This window comes from Molothrus aeneus, chromosome 3 (assembly GCF_037042795.1).
Source record: "Molothrus aeneus isolate 106 chromosome 3, BPBGC_Maene_1.0, whole genome shotgun sequence".
Taxonomy (NCBI): Eukaryota; Metazoa; Chordata; class Aves; order Passeriformes; family Icteridae; genus Molothrus; species Molothrus aeneus.
In genome coordinates, this window is record NC_089648.1 from 59,794,805 (window position 1) to 59,818,119 (window position 23,315).

Genomic DNA, 23,315 nt, shown 5'->3' on the forward strand with positions numbered 1-23,315 from the left:
TTGAGCAAGTTGAGAGAATTTTGGCCTCAGTGACCTCAGAATAATGATCATCCTTTACTACTTTTATTTTTTTTCCCCCATCTGTGATCATGTTTCCAATTATCTGATCCTAAAACAAGAAAAAGAAAAGTTTGTAGGTGGAGACATCTAGAAAGGTCCTTAGAGATATGTGATATCTTCTGTAGGTACTATTTCAGTCATGTGTCTAGCCATTTTATAGCTTGTTAGATTTCATGCCACTTGAATTTTGAGGTTTCTGAGATAAGAAAACCTATACATTTTATCCTTTTTACAGTGAACAATCAGTTTCTTAGTATTTATCTTTTTCCTTAATACCATTTTTCCCCCCCTCCCCTTTTCACTCCTTCCTTTCTTAGGATCGTATATGGTAGTGATTTCATCAGACCATGACCCGGGAGAAAAGACTCGACTTCAGCTTCCAACAATGAAAGAAAATGATACTCACTGCATCGATTTCAGCTACCTTCTGTACAGCAAGAATGGAGGAAACCCAGGCACTTTGAACATCCTGGTTAGGGTGAACAAAGGACCACTGGCTAATCCCATCTGGAATGTCACTGGTTCCACTGGCAAAGACTGGCTTCGAGCAGAGTTGGCTGTCAGCACTTTCTGGCCCAATGAGTATCAGGTAAGCTTGCAATAAATTCACACCTCTTTTTAATATTTACTGCAAGGTCCTATCCACTTTGTGTTGTTTTGATCTGTTCTGATGGAGTATGCTCCCAGTGTCCTCAAGTGAAGTGTTACATTCAGTATAAATAATTGTATGGGAATGGATTTTTTTTTATATCAGGTGATTGTCCAAAGTTATATGTTATTGTATAATAGGAGAAAAAAAAATTACCTGGAAAAAAGCCTTGTTAAAAGAAATGGTGAGGTTAAAGTCCAGGAACATCAAAAATTATAAACTCCCAGAAATAAATTGCCTGAGCAATTGTAATTTGTACTTGTCTTCCCTCCTCTTTTGTGTATGCCTGTGTTACCGTGCCTAAATACATGACCGTAACTGTGTTTTTTTCCACATGACATTTGCTTCATTTGCTGTGCAGGCAAAATGGTGCTCAACTAATGAGCAGCTGTTCAGGATGTGTTTTTTTTCCTCTTTGCTTGCTATGGGACAAAACCACCTGCAGTGTAGGCCGTTGTTTGGAGGGAAAAATTGTTTCGTTATTACTGGATGCTGTTATTTCATTTGTTTGATTAACCTGAGAAAGTCCCTGCAGCTGTTTTACTCAGTGGGTATTTGGTGTGAGGGATGAATCTCATACATGGGCATTTTTGTTCTGGTGTCTAGGAGTGGGAAGAGTTGGATTACATGTGCTCACCTGAATTGTTACACCATGAGCTTACAGGCCCCTATCTAAATATTTGTCATTAGTGCTCTTGCAAACAGATTGGATATCCAGAGTAATTATTAAATGAAAGAAAGTGGATGCTTTGTTAATGGTTTTGTTGAATAGTAATATTGTAGGAATGTATCTTAAATGTGCCTTTATCTAAAGTTTGTTGCAATTCCCCACCATCAAAATAACATCCATAAACAAGCTTCAGTGCAGGCAGCCTTAAACATATGGTGAAAATGATGTAATTTGCTGTCTTTTTTTTTGCGGTGTTTTTGGGCTTTGTTTCCCTGGTTCTAATGTTTTCATTTATAAAGAAATTTAATCTACCAGTGGCATTGAAACTGGGTAAAATTTGATTTAAAGTTCTGAAGCCTGGTTCCAAAAAGCTCAGCTTTTGAGGAGGTGTTTTATTAACCCTTTTTATGTTGCTAGAAAGTACCATTTGGTGTCCTTAAACAAACCTTGGGAGCCTTCTATAACAGAACAGTAGTGATCAAGTATAGCAGCATAATATGCAGTAAATCAGGTTTCTGCTGACAGATGGCCAGGCTTGACAATGAGATTGGTGGTTGGAGCCTTATCTTAGCAACGTGGCCATTTTTCACTTATGTTATAACCTTCACATTATCTCTCCATAGACTCTGCTTAAATTCATTCTTTCTCTTGCTTGGTCATCCAACAGAATATTGAAATCATGTGTAACATAGTTTATGTTTAAATTAGACATAAGCCTGGAGTAGAACAGGAGGACTGCTAATGCAACCTGCTGTGATTTGTGGCCAACTTGCACAATTGCTTTTATGAACAGGAGGGGAAATCTGTGTCCTATCTACGCATATGCACAAATGCCTGTTTGCACCAACAGGGTTGGAATTTTTGTTGTTTTGGTTCTTTTGGCTCTCAAAGTTCTGGTTCAACATTGCTCTTTATAGGTTTTTGGGATTTTTTTTCTTTTTTTTTTCTTTTTTTTTTTTAGTTTGGGTTTTTTCCCCATAGTTTTCAGTTGTTATACTTTGGAATGGAAATATTTTTTTCATTTTTTTTCATTTTTCTCATATGAGTTCCATGCTGTACACTTGCACCTTGTGATCTTGGCACTTTTATCTACCTGTTGGTCAATGAGTTTAGCTAGCACTGAGGAAAATGAACACTGGTTTCTATAACAAGAATTGGAATTGGATCCTTGCCTGAACAAGCAAGGTCACGGCTAAAGATCAGAGCTGAGCACAATTGTTTGCATGTACTTTGTTACAATCAGGTAAACTTCACTGCTGTTTCCTTCACTTTTAAGTGAGGGTGGGGAGTAGAGATTATCAGGGGCTGAATAGCACAGGTTGCACTCTAAGGAAGTCTTGTGCAGTGACTTGGAGGTTAGCAGCATGGCCAAGTAGGTTGTAAAAACAAGAGTGTTGCACTTGGGCTACTTAGCTTCTGAGCAGCATTTCTGTGCTCTGCTATGCTCTGTTGAAACATTACTGCTTCCTGTTCAAAACTAGCACAATGTTTATGCACGTCACTGTAGTTTATTGAGTTTATGCATTTTTGGATGACTTTAACACTTCCTTTTACTCACAGGAATATATTATTTAAATAATCCATTTCCTTTACTTTCTTTACCTGCTTTCTATTGGGTATTATTTTCTGACAAAACATAGCACAGTTTATTATAGTAGCTTTACTGGATAAAAGTTTTTGTCTAGTTTTTTACCCTGTCTCTACTGGCAGATAGCCATGGAATCTTTTAGAAGAGCTCAGGAACAGGACAAACTCAACATGGTTGCACCTTTCCCAGGATACACTTCCAGCCTTGAGCATATATGTGGCTCAAGAACTTTGAGCTTTAGAAGAACCTAGGTGATGCCTTTCTGTCTTCCTGATAGCATTGATTTTTTGCAATGATTTAAGCTTCTAGTGTCTACAGTGTACATGACAAGGAATTCTGATGTAAATTCCATGTTGGGACTATTCCTGGGGGTTTCTGCAAGCCTGGGGCCGGTAATTCTTCATTTGTCATATTTTGCACTGAGGGAGTTTCAGAAGTCCTGTAATGATGCAATCTGTCTCTTGTCTCCTGCTAGCAAGGCATCTGCAACCACTGTTCTGCTCGTTTAACATGTGGATGAACTCTCAAAGAAAAGGGTTTGATTAGACAATCCCTTGGGATCAAAGTTGATTTGATTTTGGTACTTGTTAGTTCTGTGATCTTTTTCTTATTGCTCTGTTGGAAATATGCTACCTCTGACCTGCCTCAGGTTTGCTTCAAAAGAAGACTATTTTGGGATTTTTGTTTAAACTTTTTAAGTGACTAGGAGTTTTGTCTCATTGTTTTCTTTGTTGGTTATTACTGTAATTAATTTATTTTAGTTGAGGTGTTTATTCCTGTCTGGATGAATTGTTTTGTCTAATGCTTCTGTTCATTTCCCCAAGTTCTCTCCTGCTTTGCACAGTAGGGGTTATCTGACTGCTGAGGACGGTCTCCTCCTTTCTCCTTCTGTCACAGTCATTTTTCCACTTCCCTTGCTACCTATGTCATCGCTTTTCAGTTTGAATTTGTTTGTTTGTGGTATGCTTGATTTTTTAATTTTTTTTTTAACACCGTCTCCCAAAAATCCGTTTGCTATTTTTGTATGGTCTTCCCCTCACCCTCAGCAGATTTGTTTTGCTTGCACAGGATCACATTTGTGGTTGCTCACATGTGAGGTCCACATTGAAATGTGAACCATGGGCTTTTCAGTTTTGGTTCCACTATTACATAGCTGATTTTTATATCAGAAACTGGTAAATAAACTCTTGACTCGGAACCATAAATTTCTAACTTGTAAAATGCCAATTACTTGATTTCTTTAAAAATTCACTATATGGTAGTGGTGCTCTAGTTTAGCCAACGTGCTGGCTGGGATACTATCTTCATAGCACTGATGTAGAACCTGGAAGTATAGCTACCAAAGTAAAAATACTGAACTGCACTGAGCAGGTTTTAATCAGTTCAGAAATACTGCAGGAAAATGCTGGAAAGCCAAATAATTTTCTTGCAGAATTGTGAATCCTGATTTGGAAAATTAATTTGTTCTTTATTACAATACTGATGATTTATTGGATTAGCAAAAGTTTAAATTGCTCAAAGATCTTGGAAAATTACTTTCCTTTATGATCTTGTAAGGTCTTGGAACTGTAATAGAAGCATAACAGGAGGATGGTAGACAGAGGATTGAGTAATGGTGTGTACAGTTGGGCCATATGCCACATAAGGTAGGAAACAGATTTCTTGTGAAATATGAGCATTTGTTGCCTTTTTGGATATCAGATCACTGTTCTGAACTCGTAGACATGTGAGACTCTAAACAAGCTACATGCAGAAAAATTTAGGAAGACACGGGCTTAGATGTCATTTAGTCATTTGGTATAGCTAAGGAAGGAAACCACAAGTGAAATGGGAAGTACCTGTGTAGAACTGAGTTATAGGCCAACTTTAGAAGAAACTCACCCTCCCAAACGCCAGCTTCCTTTTAGGGCAAAGATCCTTTTTTATATGTGTGCTTTACCCTCAAAATGCATCAAAAAAATACAAAAATTCATTTAAAAAAACCCCAGCAATGTTCCAAAGGACTGATATTTTCATAGGCTTTTATTTAAAATATTTTGGAATACAGAAAATTACTGATAACAATACAAAAGACATACACTTTATAACTAAAACTTGGAGCTAGTGTAATAGTCAGGAGAACACTTGGGGGTTTAGAAAGTGTTTCTGATGAGAAAGAACTAGTTGAATGTAAATTGAATGACTAGTTGAATGTAAAAATGTAATATGGAAAGTGCTTTTCCTGAAAATTTTGAGCAACACTGATAAGCAGCCAACCAGTTAATGTTACAACTCTCTGTATAAGCCTTGGATGCTCAGTGGCAAGACAGTGAAAATTGTCTGATGGAAATCTCACCATGAGGAGTCGTTCAGGGGCAGAGGAGAGCGATCCCAGGCCTGATAACTTGGGGCAATGCTGAATTAGGCTAAGTTATCAGGCCTGGGAAACGACCCAATTTAGAGGAATATGGTAGAATTATGCAAAACCCTCACCCATATGAAGGGGAATCCTCTTCCAGTTCAAGAATTAGGGTCTTTTTGATCTGGTGGTTAAACCAGACTGACAAAAGTGAATGGAGGTTGGTTAGACTGCAGGCTGCAGACCCATGAATGCGCCTGACAGAAATAGCTTTTGTGGATGCCCAGCCTTCTCCACCCCCTAAGTCTATGTGAGCTTTTTTTCTGGATTCCTAAATGTAATTTAATTTTTATTCTGTGGTTATTTAAACCAGTTTGGTCATATTTTTGGTAAATTTTTGTCTGGCTGCAGAAATAAGACCTAACTTTGTCTGCCACTACCACCCATTTCTCTTGGCTCTTTTCCTCTTACCATTTCCTTTCAATCTCACTTCGGGTAGCGTAATATTTGAGACTTTTTAAAACTGAAATTTAAAATTAAGTCTTTTCAATTATTCAAGTTTCTAAGGATTCTTAGAAATAAGTTATGAATTAGAACTTTTTGGAGGGTGGTTGATATTTCATCCTACCTATAGGATGAAATATCAACATATGAAATATTTATAGGAGCTATAAATTTTTTTAAAATGTGTTGGTAAAAGATAGGTTAGCTGTATAATTACAGAAATCTAAGGCAATACTTAAAAAACAGAGATATTTTTTTTTCATTAAAGTTAGAACAGCTTGTGTTTGCAGGTATTATGTCACTGAAATATTCCTTGTGTAGGTGCATCATTCTTTAGCACTCTTTTTGGGAAATAACTCCATTAAGAATGCTTTGTGGCTTTTAGGAGTTTAAGGTGACTGTCAATAAGTTATTTTTCTTCTACTTCATTACTGCACAATGAAATGGCTCATATATTTGTTTCCTTTGTCTTCCTTCTCTCCTTCATAGTTTTCACCAGATGAAAGCACTTCTAACTGCCTCACTACTTAGCACTATCTCTAATGTTTGAAAATATCTCCAAAGAGGAATGATGTTGCTTTCTCATCAGAAGCACTTTCTAAACCCCTAAGTGTTCTCCTGACTATTACTTGCTAAGCAGCTCTTAATCAGAAGACTTCTTCTTTATACAGTTTAATTGAAGAGTTAGTTAGAGAAAGTTCATTATTTAAAAAGTCTTTCTTATTGCTTTTCCAAGCCTTGCCAGTGCAAACAAAACACCAGCTTTTTTAAACTGCTAGGATAAACATGAATGTGTGCAAGCATATCTGTCACATTTCTCTCTCAATTCTTCCAAGATATTTATTGATCTGATGATGACAAAAAGCCCACATAATTTCCAATAGAGTGATTACCAGAACCATTTAAATAATTTAGTTCTGCAGATCACAAAGCACTCAAAGCTCTCAAAGGACCTGTACAAATACTTACTTATTCCAGTATTCAAACTAGGAAACCATAGTGCAGGGAGTGAAAGTGAGCATTGCCCAAACAAGCCTTGTCACAGCTCAAGTGCCAGCATCTAGGTTTTCAGTAACACCATTGGAGACTTCTTGGAAACACTTTTATTATTTCTTAGAGACAACAAGCAGGCTTTGACTGTTAGTTCAGGTCTGTGGCATTGTTTCAGCAGGGGATGTTCTGCAGGCCAGCCATAATGTGCTTTCTTTCCTTCCAGAGTTAGCTCGTTTATGGGCACAGGAACTTCCTGAGGGATAGGCAAATGGTGGTGGTGGCAAAGCAGGTAAATAATGATTATGTATGGTGTTGGCCTTTCTCTCACCTATTGTGTTGTCTCCTGCCCACTAGCTTGCTTTCTTTATTTAAGAACTTCAAAATTGCCTTAAAGAGATGTATATAATAACTTTCTTAGCTTGGTGCATTTGACTTTTGTTAGCATATTTTGATGAGACCTAATTTATTCTGGGGTCTGCTGCTTTAAATAAGGGCCAAGCTGATTAATTAGTATCCAAGAATTATTACAATTTAAAATAGCAGAAATTATTGTTAATCGGGTAAAATCTGTCAGCCATGTCTAAGTCAGTGATCCAAACTTTACTTCACCATTGCAAGCAGAGATGGCTCTGCTTCCGCAAAACACCTAGAACTCCATTCCAGCAGGGGTGTAGAAGAAATTACTTTGGATGCCTTAATTTTTACAGGCTACAGAGCTTTAGAATCTAGGCAATTGCTTCTGTTGCTCTATTCTTAGTCCTACAGAAAAACTGAATTCACAGAATTTAGAAGCTGAAGAGTTTGTATTCTGAAAAAAGAGATGTCAGAAGTTTACTCCTTTCCTTTTCCTTTGTTTAAAATTTTCAATATTGTCTTTTCCACTGCTTCTCTTTGTTATATTACAATTTGTAAGGAGCTTTCTTTTTTTCTACTGTGCTTTGGGTTTCCTTTGCCATTGTCCTGGTTTAGGGCAAATTTGGTAGAGAATATCCAAAGGAGGGCCCCTCCAGAAAGCAAACCCACACAGCCCCTCCCCCCAACGGGCTTGGGAAGGATTTCTCAGAGAGGAGTGGAAAGAACCTGTTTATTAACAGGCACAGCACCCCCCAGCACACAGAATGAACAATACCGGATGACACCACTCTGAAAAAAGATGACAAATTCGGAAAGTCTCTCTTGGGGGGTGGTCGCTCTGTTCTCAGTCTCTCCGGCGCTGGGGCAGCTGCTGCAGGCCACAAGGTGCAAACTCTTGGTGTTTCCCAGGTCCCAGTCCAGAGCAGGTTTGAAATGGTTGGAAAAAGGAAAGGAGAAACAGTCCAGGAAGAAATTTGGACAGTTTAGCTAAACTAGCTAATGAGCAAAAGCAAGCAGAAGCAAAGCAAGCAAGAGCAAGAGAGAGCAAAGCAAAAAGCAAAAGCAGCAAAAGCAAAAGCTGCAGTCTCTGTGTCCCGCCAGGCTGATAAGAAAACCAAAACAAAACTTTCCCTCTTCAGAGCCAGTCTTAAAGGTACAGAACATAATATCCAACATTAACAGAACACATGAATGGGGATACAAGCATCATAACATCACCCTAGGACAGCCATATGTATGATCTGCACTTGAAGGAGAGTAGAAATATTATACTTGAAGTACTGAAGTATTGTAAGGAATTGCATAGCTGTACATACAAGACTCTTCAATTCTCTTTCCATCAAATAATGTAGTACCAATGAGGCTGATGAAGATTTTGACATTTTTCACTGTTCCCTGCAAAATAGTGATTATCTTCAGGGTGAAGTGATGAAAATTTAGTAGATGCTTGGTGTTTTCCAAGACAGTGAAAGGTTTGGAGGTTAGTATGCCATATAAATCTGTTATATGAATTACCTTAATAATTACCTAAAAATCTTAAATGAAACACTACTGGCTGTAAACTCATGAGGACTTTGAGATAAATATGTAATATTTTTAGCTGGTGCCTAATTTCTGGGGAGATATATGTGACTTTAACCTCAGCACTCTTCCAGGAAACATTCCTTGCATCTGCAAGGTAGTATGCAAATTTTGTATTAACCTTGATTACCAAGATTATGAAAAGCCTGTAGCATTCTCCTCCCTGTCATACTGCAAGCAGTGTCAGGCAGTTAAGTGGAAAACACAGTATTTCTAATCAGCCATCTCGGCGCACCTGATTCTTTTTTTTTTTTTTCAAAAATACAAGATTGGCTTACATCATGGTGTGTAAATAAAGAAGTTCTGGATATGGTTCCTTGTGTAGAGATTATTCTTTTTTAGGATTTCAGTCTGTAGCTGAAAATCATAATTACTTGTTACATAAGAAGCTCAGATTTTGTCATATTTTTATCAGCTTCTGCAAGATCCTATCCCTTTCTAAGAAAAATTGTGAATATCACACTATCAAGGAGCTGGCAATGATATACTCTTCCACTTGGCTCTTTTATTCACATGAAAAGTGAAATGAATGAAAGAGGATTATGGCAGAAATTGGTGATATATGCCTGAAGTAGATGGTTAAAAAAAAGCAGAAATTGATAATACTTCTATTTCATTATATGGGTTCTGAAAAGATCGAGTAATGAATTGTGCTCTGCTAGGGGTTTTTGGACTACCCCTAAGTGAAAGAGAATAAAAGAAAAAAATATAATAGTGCAGTATTGAATCATTATCAGAAAGTTCACTAAAATCTCTGTACTTCAAAACTGGAAAACAGTCAGTCTCCAAATTCATGGGCCTTGAAGAGTCAGGGTTTTCAGTTTAAAAGTCTGAACTCATCAATTCAATGCTGATAAGATATATTCTTAAGTACTTTTTGCTGTGAAGCATTGTATGCTGCCAGTAGCCTGTATTTTCCCTGACCAACCCCCAAGGCCTCTTTGGTGTTGTGGTTTGACCCCAGCTGCAGTGAAGCCCCGCACACTCCCTTCATCACTTCCTTCCACCTTCCTAGTGGGATGGGGAAGAGAGCAGGAAGGGCAAAACCAAGAAAACATGTATGTTGAGCTAAAGACAGATTAATAGGCAAAGCAAAAGCTGTGAGTGCAGGTAAAGCAAAAGAAGGAGTTAATGCACCATTTCCCATGGGCAGGCAGGTGTTCAGCCACCTTCAGCAAAGCAGGGCTTCACCTCATGTAACAGGACTTGAGAATACAAATGGTATCAGTCTGAATGTCCCCTCTTTTTTCTTCTTCTCCCATCTGTATGTGCTGAGAAGGATGCCATATGGTGTGGGGTATCCCTTTGGTCACTTGTGTGTGTGTGTGGGGAGTCAGATGTTCTGGCTGTGTCCCCTCCCAGCCTACTCACTGGAGGGGTGGTGTGAGAAGCAGAAAAGGCCTTGGCTCTGTGCAACCACTGCTCAGCAGTAACTAAAACACCCCTGTGTTATCAATGCTGTTTCCAGAGCAAATCCAAAACATTGTCATGTTATGAAAAAAATGAGCTACTATGAAAAGATGAGCTCTATCCCAGCCAAAACCAGTACAGCTGAAAAAAAAAATAATACTGAGAATTATGCAGCTACTTAACTTTCTTTTGTCCTTTTCTGACTTTTGTTATTTAGGGCAAGATGAAATACTCAAGAATTTTTTGAGTATGTGCACACCAAACTGTAATGTATTGGTTGTTTTAATACTTTTATTTAAAATATTTTTTCTTTTTCCAGTGCTAAATGGTGAACAAGCCTGAGGCTTGGAGTAAAGTCAAAAGGTATTCTTCATCCAGACTAGTATGTAATAGGAATCCCATGTTGACTGGTGATATGACCTCCTCAGAGAGAAATCAGTACCTCATACCTTTTTAATTCTCTCTACCCTGCATGTGCTTCTTTTCTGAAGTTTAGACTTTGTTTGAGGTGACATTGGAAAAATAACTGAGATAGTTGCTCTGAAGGAGAAAATAAAATTCAAAGATGGGGGAAAGTGTATAAATTTATTTGTGCTAGAATCACATTCTGATCAAATGTACAAGGTCCATGTATTTAAACAAACTGGTATTGAATTTTCTGCTTTGTCCAGGAGATATTACAAAGCATTTTAAAGTCACCCTCACCCTCGTTGCCTCTCTTACCAGAGTGAAGTAAATTATACCCCTGTTCTGGAAGTTCTGAAACACCATCTGAAGTAGAGCAATTTTCTGGCCTTAAGATAGTGATGGGAAGTTTGCAAACAGGCAATTGCCCTGTGGGAGATAAAGCGCAATGGCACAGTCAGACAAATAGTTCTCCTGGCTCCAAGCCAGGAATGATTGTGTTGGTGTCTTTACAGACATATTATTTTCCTCTTAGAGAGTTCTTCCCCTTCTTCCTAGTCATGTAGCTTCCTAACAAAGGAGCTCCTTTGCTATTTTCTTTAAATGTCTTTATATGCAACTCCCAGAAGATCTTAAGAATTGGTATAAAACTTTTTGGAGTGGACTCCTTCAGAGAAGTATCTTGACTACCTGAAAGTGCACTCTAAGCTGTTTTTTTCCTGGTGTTTTTTGGTTGTTTTTTTTTTTTTTTTTTGGTTTTTTTTTTTTTTTTTGTTTTGGTTTTTGGTGCCCTCGTTGTCCTCTGAAGCCTTTTGTACATCATCCATGAGACTTTTTCATGTCCTATTAATTTGCTGGAGTGGGTCCTGTAGCTGGAAACCTTTTACTGCATCTGTCCTTATGTCACAGATATGCAACAGCAAATGAAAGCCCAACAGTTCTGTTAGTGCTGGACAACTGCAAGACAGAGCAAAGACATGTTTTCCATGCTCATGGAAGGTACAGATTGTGTGGGCACTCCTGCTAATGCAGAGCAGAGGAATTAATGGGGTTGTTGCAGTATTACTTTACTGACCTGCTGTGGTGTGCACATAATATTTACTGGGGGTGGTTGTGTGTACCTGTTTAGTGCTTGTGTGTGACTTACCTCTAGAAATTTCATAATTTTTAAATTTTTAGTCTAGAGTCAGCTTTTTGGCTTGGGTTACTTTTTTCTCACCTGGAAATGGGAGTAGTAGTTTGCTGCTATTTATGGAATGAAATTACTTACAAGCAAGGAAAGCATATTTGCTTAATGTGAATGACTATGATAAGCCTTTAAAAAGATTAAATTACACAAGTCCTGTAATTCCAGTTTTACTAGTGTATTGTTGAGTTACTGAAAGAGAAGTTAAATATTAGTGGTAGCACTCAACAAGTGATGGCCTTAAGGCACCAGACAGAACAAGAGAATTATGTATCTTAGTGGAGGTATGGATTTCTGGGGGTATCATCCTGCCACTGATTTTTGTGGATGGGAGAAGAAACAGCGGTTGTGCCGGATCCAACAGCAGATACCTAAATGATCTTAGGGATTAGGGCATGTTTAGGGCACTACCAGTGCACCTTGCAAGCCATAGAAAACAAGGAGAATGGAATGAGTGATGATACTGAATCTTCCAGTTGTCAAACTTCGGCAGTAAAACACTTTTTATCTAGTGTATGTGGCTGCCCTTTGGGTGTGAGCATTGTGCTCATGTCACGTAACTTTGGTGGGTTTGATCATTAGATGATTTGGTTGGACCAGATTAGCTTCAGGTATTGCAGTAGGCTGGTTCACTTCACTAGCAGATTTCATCTGAAAATGAGAAGAGGCCCCAAGAAACAAAGAAACCCAACATCCAAACAGTTCAAAAACAAGTCTTCTGTCTTTGTGGACTTCTAGTCAGGAATGGAGAAGGATAGCCTTTGTTTAGTCTGATTTTTTTTTTCTTCTTTCTTTGTGACAATTAAAAGATGCACATATGCAGGTCCACACACTCTCATATGAGTTGATCCCCTGTTTTCCACCCTTTTCTTTTCCACCATGCTTAAAGGGTTGCTGTAAACTTTTGAACCTCCAGTAATTTAATTAAGAAGCAGTTAAAACCTGCATCGTCTGTCTTCACCCCACCTTTCTTTTTTTTTGTGTTACTTTTTATATTCAATATAATCACTTTGTTGTGTGTCTGGGCTGGCAACTGGTTCTCTCCTTCAGAGGTTTAGTGGTGAAAAGAAAATCAACCACTGGTACGCCTGAATTGCCGTGTTTAACTTTGATGAATAGAACATTGGTATTTCTCTTATTCTGTTCCCTGCTTCCCTCTCCTGCTATACCTACAGCTGCAGGCAAGCACCAAAAATCCACCCTTAACCAAACCCTTCCCTTTTTCCATAATGGTTAGCCAAGGGGATGACAAATTCTTGTTACTATATTTCTAATGTTTTTTTAATGTAAAATGTAAATGCAGAGTAACAATCTGGGTTTTTTTCGTGGGAGAGAGATGAGCCCTTCACACTGATCCCTATACGAGCTGCGTTATTAAACTATTTGTAATGTAGTGAAAGCTGTGACAAGTTTTCAAAATATGCTTATGCTTTTTTGATACAGATAAAATATCAAGCAGCTTGCAATGCATTTCCAGGTTGCTAAACCAAATTTTCTGTGGCTAGAAAATAAGTTGTTGTGTGACTTAACAGAGAAATCAGAACAAAGCTGAAATTTGCTTGGTTGGCGCATTTCCCTTTTAACTAAAAATGATACATGTGATGGGATTTGTGTGTATATGAGCAAGCATATGTTTGCATGTGCCTATGTTTTTTAGTTTTGTTATTATAAGGATAAATGAGCCTTAAAGTATAGCTTTATCTTTGTCCCTGCACTTAATTATGAGGTCTTAACAGCATGTATTTGAACAGTAAAATGGAAATTAGCAGCAGCTGTCTGGTTTTCCAAAAAGAGCTGGAACATCAGACGTACTTACCTTGGTAGCATTGGATTCAATCTGAATTACAGTTCTGGGTGTTGATTTACTACTATTTGTCCAAAGTATAATGTGTAGCATAACCAATATTTTTTAAAATGCTATGCAAGTAGTTTCAGTTTTGTTTGCCTCGTTTCAGAAATCCTACTGAAATGGAACATGGCATGCATTTTAATGTATTATTTGTTTACATGTGTTAGATAAATGTGGCATAGCGCATTGAAACAGAAAAATGTGTTAAGTGGGTATTTTGTCACAACAAAGCAGTTAAATCAGACACAGGCTTTCTTTGGCTGTAGCTTTACAGAACCATTGGTTAGGTTCAACCCATTTGAATAGAGAACTGCACCCCAAATTAAAGAAACTGTTTCCCCCCCCAGCCCCTTTTTTTATCGCTTCCAAAATTTTAAGAGTATGGAATGCACCTCCCAGCCCCTCAGCCCCTCCCCCTTAAAAAAAAAAATATTCTGCCCTCTCCCTCCCCTTGTCAAGGGCATTGTGTGTGATAAGATAGTACTGAAAGGTGTGGCTGCTTCAGAACCTTGTTGGCTGTGGTCAGATCTGCAATAGCAAAGTCTGCTGAAATTCAGGAGTCTTCACTTCTGAAGTTAAAAGAGAGTTTTATTTTGAGCAAGTGTTGTGTCTTATTCTGAAAAAGAAGTGACAGGGCCAGTAGCAGAGACAATAAACTTAGTTTCTTTTACAGATGTTCTTAATAATCATGTAGAGGGTTAAAATTTTACTCAGAAGTAAAATCACAACAAAGGAAAGTAATTTTCTTCTCCATCTTAGTTAGATTGTTAATTAAATTGGGAAAACTAGTTTCTCCATTTTAAAATCCAGAATAGTCCAGGAAGTCTACTGTAAAGTTAAAACTGGTTTTGCAAGTCCTGTGTATTGCTGAGATTCAAGAGCAGTTTCCCTGATGTGAAAGACCTTCAACCAAAACTCTGCAGAAAGCACCTTGCTAACTACTAATGTATTCCAAATTCTTGTACTTTTTTCAACAATCTTTTCTGTAAGTTTGAGGGAAGACTACTTTAGTTTGGGCAATGATGGGAGCAAAGCATAGAACATGAAAAAATAAGTTAATTGTGTTATTTTGCAAATGCAGCCCATCTTGATGCAGTTTAACTTCCTTTCTAAGCAGGTTCATGCCGTAACTGTAAAAAAAATCAATACATTTCATAATAAAAAATTGCAAGCTTTGCAAAGCAAAGCCTGATTATACCACACAGCAAAAAAAAACAAAAACAAAAACAAGCCTTTGCATTCTGGGCTCGTAAGTAGCCTAAGTTTGCTGAAGAGTGTGATGCTTCCCTGCTGGGTGTAGTGGGCAGGGTTCCGTAGCCAGGACAGGAGGGGATGCAGGGGAGTGGTTTGGGGATCAGGAGGCTCCTACACTTTTGGCTATGGGTCAGCACAGTGCTGCTTTTGATCCTGACACATCTGTTTGCTCAACCTGGGCTGTGTCAAAACTACCTGGGACTTCTAACTTGATGCTGCACTCAGCAAACCAGTCCTTATTGATTTTTGGGAAACAAAAGGCTGTATTTCCATTTAAGATCAGGGAGGTTGTTTTCTCGGGGCTGACTGGGACAAAAGCTTACTCCAGTTCTGTTTGAAGACTTGGCTTTACCTTAGGTAGGTTTGTAGCCTTTGTGTTTGGGAAAGGAAATCTCTGAACTCATGGCAAATGCAAAGTACCTGTAGGGCTTTTTTTTTTTGTTTGTTTGGTTTTTGGTTTTTTTTTTTTTTTTGGTGGTGGTGGTTTGTTTTTTTTTCCCAGAAATCTGCAGCTGATTGCAAAGGGGTGAATTGCAGGGAGGGCTCCAAATGCAGAGCACAAGCCGCTGGAACAGTCAGCAGCAGAGGGTAAAGGTGGGGAGGACAATGGAAAATGGTCACTTGAGCTGCAACTTCCTGGAACTGGGATATCAGTACAAGGCAAAAGATCTTTCTGGAGGCATCATTTAATGGCCAGTTAAATTGCCTCTGGAGAGCCAATGGTGGCAAGAAATGAATACCAGAGATATTTCTATGGAGAGTTTATTTTTGATAAAAAATATTATTGATTAAATATTTGCTTTCAGAAAATATGCATCAAAGTGAGAATGGAATCTGTTTCCTTAAGTGTAATCAACAGCTTTAGTGTGTTTATTTGCAAAACAAAGCAAAATCCAAAGGAATTAATTTCTTTTGAAAATGGAAGAAAAAAAAATCAAGTGCAGCTTTTGTAAAAGTGTAAAACAAGATCAATTTCAAACCATATCAACTGTGTGAACTATAGTAATTGCAGTATTGTTTGGTCAAGTCAATTAATTCCAGAGTGAGAACAGGGCTAGATGCTTGATGCCTCCAAAGATCACACAGGGGAGGTATGCAGCTGCAAATGAAACTGATTTGTGTAGAAGCTCAAACACAAAATTACTTTTTTTCCCAACACTTCTCTGAAAGTGCTAGAGGAAGCTAACTTTGACCATCTGAAAAATGATCCAGGAAAATTTGTCAATCACAAGAACTGGACCTCTGATTTTTCCATTGGCATCATTCATATAATTTCAAATCAGATTTGTTTAATAAAGAAAATTATTGTGCTTACACTAAAATGCGGTTTCATTTGACTGCTTCATTTTTATCAGTTCAATTACTGTAATTTTAAATGTAGTAATTTCTCATGGTGTACAAAGGAGCTTTATTGCAGATCTTAATTTCTTTTCTAAATTCTTCAATTCCATGTAAATATTGTGAATTTGTGTTGATAAGCAATTTATACCCATGTTATTTAATGTTGAAGTTTTTACAGGTATGTCCTCCTCTAGTTCCAGAGTGATGATATTTAATATATAATTAAACTTCAACATTTAGAGCAATAGAAGTTTCTGTATTTCTGCTCTAATGCAATTACAAAATTAAATTGGCTATGTAGAGAATCAGGATAAATTTTGGCTGCAAAACTGTTAAAGATTGCCTGCAGAAATATGCTAAGTATTCAGGAAAGAGTATTTTCTAGAGGGTTTGTTTGTTTATTTTTGGTTTTGGTGTTGGTTTTTTTTGTTGTTGTTGTATACAATATATAAAAGATTGCTAAATAAGGCTGTATTCTAGATACTACTATGGTATAAATTTTTTCAGGAAGGGATTGATATTCTTCTGAAATTCTCCAGGGAGAATTTTCACACACCCTAGCTGAATCTGTGGGTTTTACTGGCAAATCCAGATGTGGTTATTAGTGGTCTTTAATATGTTTTTGCTTATTGTTGTTTCTTTTGGTAGCTAATGTACCTAAGCTTTGATTTTCTTACTATTAAGATGTATCGGCTGGCTGCCATTGGAGGTAAGTTCCCACATAAAGGTGGGAATAGTGTTTCCTCTTGCTCTTATTACCTTGGCAGATAGCAGTAATTAAAGGCAACTTTAAATATGGTGTTTTAGTTTCTCCTTCAGGTTTTCTTTCCCAAGCCAATTAAAATGAAAAATACCCCTCTATGCTCCATCCCCTGATTGTGTGTTGCCGTGTTATCCCTTCATTTCCACTGAGTTCCTTGGTAGCTTCATATAGGCAGCATAAAGCACCAAATTACCTAAGATTCAAACCTCTGGCAGCTTTTTTTCTACCTTGTCTTCCATCATCACCTTCTACCTAATTTGAAAATTCATCACCCATATTACAACATTCAGTATTTTAATTTTATAAATGAATCTTTGCTATTTCTCTCAAAGGAGTAATTTGCTCCTTCATGGTTGTTTCCTTTCCTGTAAATGAGTTGTTGGTATTGTACTGGCTGTAAGCTGCCTTTTCAAAGGATGATTGATGCTGAGCCTGCATGCTAAGGCATGGTGCAGGCCAAGGGAAACATTGGTGCTGAACACAAGTAACAGCTCAGTTTGAGCATGAATTGCTCCGTCTCTTCTGATTAGCAGCAGCATCTCAGGACATGCATTTCCTGAAGTGGAATGTAAACTGTTTTTAAGAACTGGTCCTTCATAACTGATACAGATATTTTGTGTGCCACTAATCTTTGCCATGTCTTGCAGGCATGTATCTGTCACTGAAATCAGCCTGTTTAGAGTTTTTGGTAACACGCATTCAGTATCTATGAGTCACTGTGGCAGCTCTAGGTTGTCAGTGTTGTACAGAAAAGAGACTGAGGTCAGTTAACTGAGCATCTTTAACTATAGTTAAAGGTGACTTGCATGTGGTGTGTTAACAAATGGCCTACTGGTTCATTCCCAGTAAAACCAAAGTGGACAACTTAGGTGTACAGAAGCCCAAATCAGCACTAAAACACAGCCAGAATGCAGCACAGTGTGATTGATGACAGACAACTAATGCTGTGAGGTGGAACTACATGTTCAAGAAATCCCCAGGGAAGGTTCACTGTAGTAACTGATGGTAAATGACTTCACCCTCTCCCATTCAAATTAGTAACACAATCACCAGGTTCAGTTTGCCTGGCATCACAGTGGAGATAGAGACACAGTCCACGCCAGGCCCATCTTAGTCCTTCCAAGGACACAAATAGAGATGTAGTGAGAGCAATGAGCAGCTGGAGAATAAAGCAATTATTCATTTTGCAAAGGCAGTCTGTATGAGGAGGATTTGTGATGGACAGAGTGTTAGCTTTGCATGCATTTCATACAGTAAGCATTGAGAATTAATGACATATCCTACTTGAAAATAACATGATGACTATGTTTTGTATATTTAGTTTCTCTATGGGTCTGGAGCTGAGGAGCAAAGCCAGTACTGCTGTATCAAACGTCAGCTAGCAGTGCTGAGGCTAACTTTTTTTGGTGTCTTCAGTGGTTACTTCTAATAAAAGGATTAAAAAATTAGTTCAATTATCTATTGTATTTTATTGTTTGTATTAATCTACTACTAGTAGCAAGTTCCCCAGTTATGAACGTTGGAGACAGATTTTATTCACACTTAGCAGGTATATGCTGTAAACCAACCTGTAGCCTCATATTCCCCTGTGGCTTTTGAACATGCACATGTTGAAAACAGCCTCTTGGTCCAGGTAAGGCATTTCTGGGTTGCTTTCAGAAGCAGCTGACTGGGAGTCGGGCCCATATTGACTTGCTTCTCCTTGTGACAAGTCTGCCTTAGCAGTGCTCTGTGTCATGTAGATTTTGTTGTCCTTGCAGGTCAGTTCTATTTCAGGGGAAAGCTGAAAACCAGGCAATTTCAGGGGAAAACTGAAAAATTCTCACAAGGCTGCAATTGCCCTCTTTTATCTTTAAATCACTTCCATCAGAAATAAAAGATGATTACTTCCCCTGTGTAGTTAGAATTGTGTCATCTTAGTTCAGGTTATTTTAATGTACTCAAGAGGCCAAGGTGGGAAGGATCTGAGATGACTGTGGTGCTAAGCTGAGTTCCTCAAAACTGCAAAGGTTTTACATTTAGTGTGCCAAAGAGGCAACTGAACTGCAGTGGAAAAGCAATTAAATTTCTCAAGATAAAAGAACCTTTTGATAGATGTGTGGTTTAATTCAACTTCCTAAATAAGAGGAAACATAGCAGTAAAAAGTTTCTGCATTTGTCCATGTAACTACACTTGCTCAACTTGAAATTTCTTCCTCTCCCTCTGATTTCTGAAGGACAAGGCTGTGCTGGCAGATTCTGCATTGTGTAGATAATGGTGTACAAGTAAGTAGAGCCTATTGTGATGAATTGTGGGGATTGCTTTATATTTAGTTATTTGTAAGCACCTGTTATTGAATATATCTTTATTTAGCTATTCTTGTTTCAAAATATTATATTTCTGTTCACTCTTAGCTACTGGTTCTGCCAGAATGCCCTTACCTTGGACTTGTTCATGAACAGCTGTACAGAGTAACTGCATGTAGACAAGACTGCAGTCTCTCCTGATGAGTATAAATACATATTTATCCAAGTAGCTGAAACTGTTAACAGATGGCAGATGGAAGTAAAAACATATTGTGTGCGCTGCTCCTTCTTTCTGTGCTCTTCCCCCTCCTCTATTTGGGGAAACCAAAGAGAGAATTATCATGCGTTCTTGAAAAGTGGATGTAACTACTCTGCCAATGAACTTTCAAGCACTCTGCTTCCAACAAAAGACTTTTAATGTTCTCATGCCTTTGCAGAGCTGGAAAATGTTAAATAACAGTTCTGAAAAAAACATCAGAGCAACTCCTTGTCATCTCTTTAGAGCAGAACATAGAGATTTGCAAGACAGAATGTCAGTCAGGATTTGAAGTGGTTTTTTTTGTCCATCTAAATAGAGAAACACCGAGTTCTGCTGATGTTATAAAATCTTAAAATACTTAACTACTGTTCAGAACACTGGTTTTCAATGTGATTTTCAGGGACTTCCAGCATCTTGAACCCCTAATTATTTTTTTCTAAGAAGGGGAAACCTTTCTTCCTTGAAGTGTATTGAGCAATATGAGTTCTCCTTAGTCACAATGATCAAAGGGTCACTTTTTTTCTGTACCTTGCAGCAGTTAAATTAAACCCTCTACAATTTTGAATATTTGTCCTTTTTATTTTTCTCTTGTCATAACTATCCCAGAAAAGAACTGGGGAAATATTTTTGTTTTGTTTTTGAAGTATGTCTAAGGCCATTGGTCATTTGGAATTATAAGTTCTTTTTTAATAAGAAACATTTGGAAGGGACTGGTGGTGACAGGAAATTGAAAGGACAGATACTTCTGATGTTTATTGCCATCTCATTAAGTTAAAGTGCAGTTAATTAGGATGCACAGGTTAGCTCTCAGAAGTGAAGTTTGAGAACCCTGTGGTGTCCATGTAGTTTTTGTTTTTCTACTGTGCTGGGGGATTTGTTTGCTTTCTCTGAAATGTTTGTTTTATATTACTTTGTTATTGTCTCCCCATAACTTTTAACGGTGGGTTTATTATATGATACTGGATAAAATGGTAGGAAACAGCCAGTGATTTTTCTGATCAGCTTTTTGCCTGAATTACAGCACCTTCAGAGAACTGACTATTTTTCCATTGGAAGACTTCATTCACCCACTTTCCCAGTCTAAAGAGCAGGAAACCTGGTGGGCAGGTTTTACAAGCTAGTAGTACAGAGAGATTAAAACTGTCAGAAGACTGGCATTTGAAAATTTGAGCAACTGCAGTTTGAACTGGGAGCTTTACTTACTGAAGGCATAGGAGCATCCTTGGGGCATGATTGTAAAATGAGGCTGTTAAGTCTGGCTGCACTTTCACATGAGATTAGGAACATATTTCCCTCCCCATTATTCCCAGCATGGGTCAGCCAGCATTGGCTTGGCCCCACACAGCTTCCCAGGGTTTAGTAGGTGAAGTACTAACTCGCCACAGGAAAGTATGAAGCTACTTCCTCTGTGATTGCAGTTTTGTTACTGCTCAGAAAAGGTGTAACAATTCAAATTAATTGTACCTAATTGTTCCCTTCCTGTTTGAGGCTAGGCAGGGCCACTCCTTCCAGTCTGTGTGCTTTAGGACTCATTGGACCAACCCATTGGCTTAACCACTGAGCCTGATAGAAAGACCTAACCCTTCAATAAAAGTCAGCAGAGTTTCTTTTCCTCGTGGAAGGATGAGCTTTGGTGCTGTTAAGAGGCAGCACTGGGCAGGCAGGAGCAGTTGAGACTAAGAAGGAAACTAGCCTTGCCAATAGGAAAGTGCTGAAAGCATCAGCTGCTTGTTAAAATGTTGCCAAAACTATCCAAATTTCAGAAAAAGAATATTTTTTTCATCCATGAAGTTTTTGTGTTTGTAATTTAATAGCTAATTTAAAACACTTACTTATGTTTACATATCTGTAAATCCCCAGTGTTTTTTATGACCAAAAGCTGGAAATTACAAATTGCTGCAATACTTGGGGATCTGAAAGTAATCCTGTGAATACACTGTCTTGATTTCAGCATTTTTTACCCTTGTTTTCTGAACAAGCAGGGATCTATTCTTGGCGCTGTGAAATAAGAAGGCATTTTTATGGATTTATGTATTAAAAACTGAGCATTCTGCATTACCTTTGGAAAAAAGTCACCTATTATGTGTGCTGTGTTAGAGAGATCCCTTTTGTGATTCAGTGTCAGTCACTATTTATCTCAGAGCACTCACTTTTAATATTTTGCTCACAGTTGAAATGGGCTTTATAAAGCAGTTTGGTTACTTAAAAAAATTTATTTTAAATCTGCTGGGTCAAAATGTTACCACATTGTATTTATTGGTCTGAAAAAGTAATTTTTGGTGTAGGTTTCTAAACATAGTCTTCACTTTCCACTTTGATACTTAAATTATCATTATCTTCTAGTAACTACTCTAATAGTAACCATGACAATCTAAAGATGGTTATTAAAAAAATTATGTATCTAAAATTATTTTTAAGAACCTGAAAGCCCTTAAAAGCATTTCAAAGTAGCACTTTCAATGTAGTAAAGATGGGCAAGTTGATATGGAACAAGCTATAATTAACATCTGCTTCTGTTTTTAAAAGACAGCTTTAAGTATGTTTTTCGTATTAGATTTTAAAGAGAGACAACTCCCACTGCTTAAGCCAACTTGTTAAATATGGGGAAATTGCATTCCTGCCCTTTGAAGGATACTGGAAGGATTGAAAACCAGAGTTTTGCACTAGACAGCTGTTTTGTCTGGCTTATGGTAGATGAGATGTCAAGTCCATACTTCAGCTTAAGCTTCACTTGTGATTCAAGGAATGTTAGAGAATACAGAAACTGAAAAGAAGATTCTATTGGGACCTTTCAGAGCAGCTAATGATTATTAGCTGCAATATCTAATGACCTTTTCTCATTGTGGTCTGTTATACCTTCTCCTGTGCACAGCAGTTTTTATTTTGCTTCCAATCATATTAATTATAATAATTTTTGTCATAGCAACCAAACCTTACAATGTTTTGTTGCTAAGGAGTTTGTTAAAATGAAGATAGAGTATACTTAATTGGGGATTTTTTTATTGTTAAAATGAGAACAAGATACACTTAATTGGATTTTTTTTAAAGTTAGTGTGGCTTTAAATGAATGGGGTTTTTTTCCCCGAGTCTTCTGACAAGCTTGGAATCTTCTATTCTGCTGAATATGTAGGTTCATTACTACTTTTTATTTCCTTTAATAAAGGGCAAGATATGCAGAAGAAAAAAAACTAAATTCTTTAAGAAATACTCTACTATTCTCTCTGTTATTATGGAAGTTTTAGAATCTTTTGCTTCTAAGCAAATAGCTCATTTAAGAAGCCTCTTCAAAATTGAGTCAGCCCCATAAAAAAATGAAAAATGTGATTTTTTGGCAAAACCCTGTGGAAAAAGTGGAATACTGGGAACAGTTACACTGACTGTTAGAACTGTCCTACAACTGTTATCCTAGAACTATGCTCCCAACCTTGCTGGGATGGTTACTCTTAGTGGGATATACTAAGTCAGTAATATGGTTTTGGTGGGGTGAATGTTAAGATGCAATTTGGAGAGTAAGGTTTCACTTGTATAAATGGTTATTTCTCTATGTAACTAGTTAGGAAACTTACCTAAATGGAAACCTCTGTCCAGCCTTAGAAAAAAATCGAGGAGGAGTTGTTGTTGTTATTTTGATAGCTATTTCATAGGAGTGATCCTGTTTCATTCCATAGGAGCAGTCTCACAGGAGTGAGATTTTTCTATGGCAAAACAAAAAAGTACATCAAAAGGAGCAGCTGAAAGGTTAAAGCAATTTCAGCTGACATGGACCTACCCTCCTGTGTGAGATTGGTCTGGAAGGATAAGCGTAAGAGGGCCAAGAATATCCCA

General features: G+C 37.7%; 1 protein-coding gene across 7 annotated transcripts in view; it reads left to right on the top strand.

Annotated features, from left to right (window-relative positions):
• PTPRK (protein tyrosine phosphatase receptor type K) overlaps nt 1–23,315 on the top strand; it is a 296,142-nt gene that overhangs the window by 44,784 nt on the left and 228,043 nt on the right. For all 7 annotated transcript variants that reach the window (XM_066547034.1, XM_066547037.1, XM_066547036.1 and 4 more), the window contains exon 2: nt 378–649. In XM_066547034.1, the coding sequence (XP_066403131.1) occupies nt 378–649 (272 nt within the window). The remainder of the gene's footprint in view (nt 1–377; nt 650–23,315) is intronic.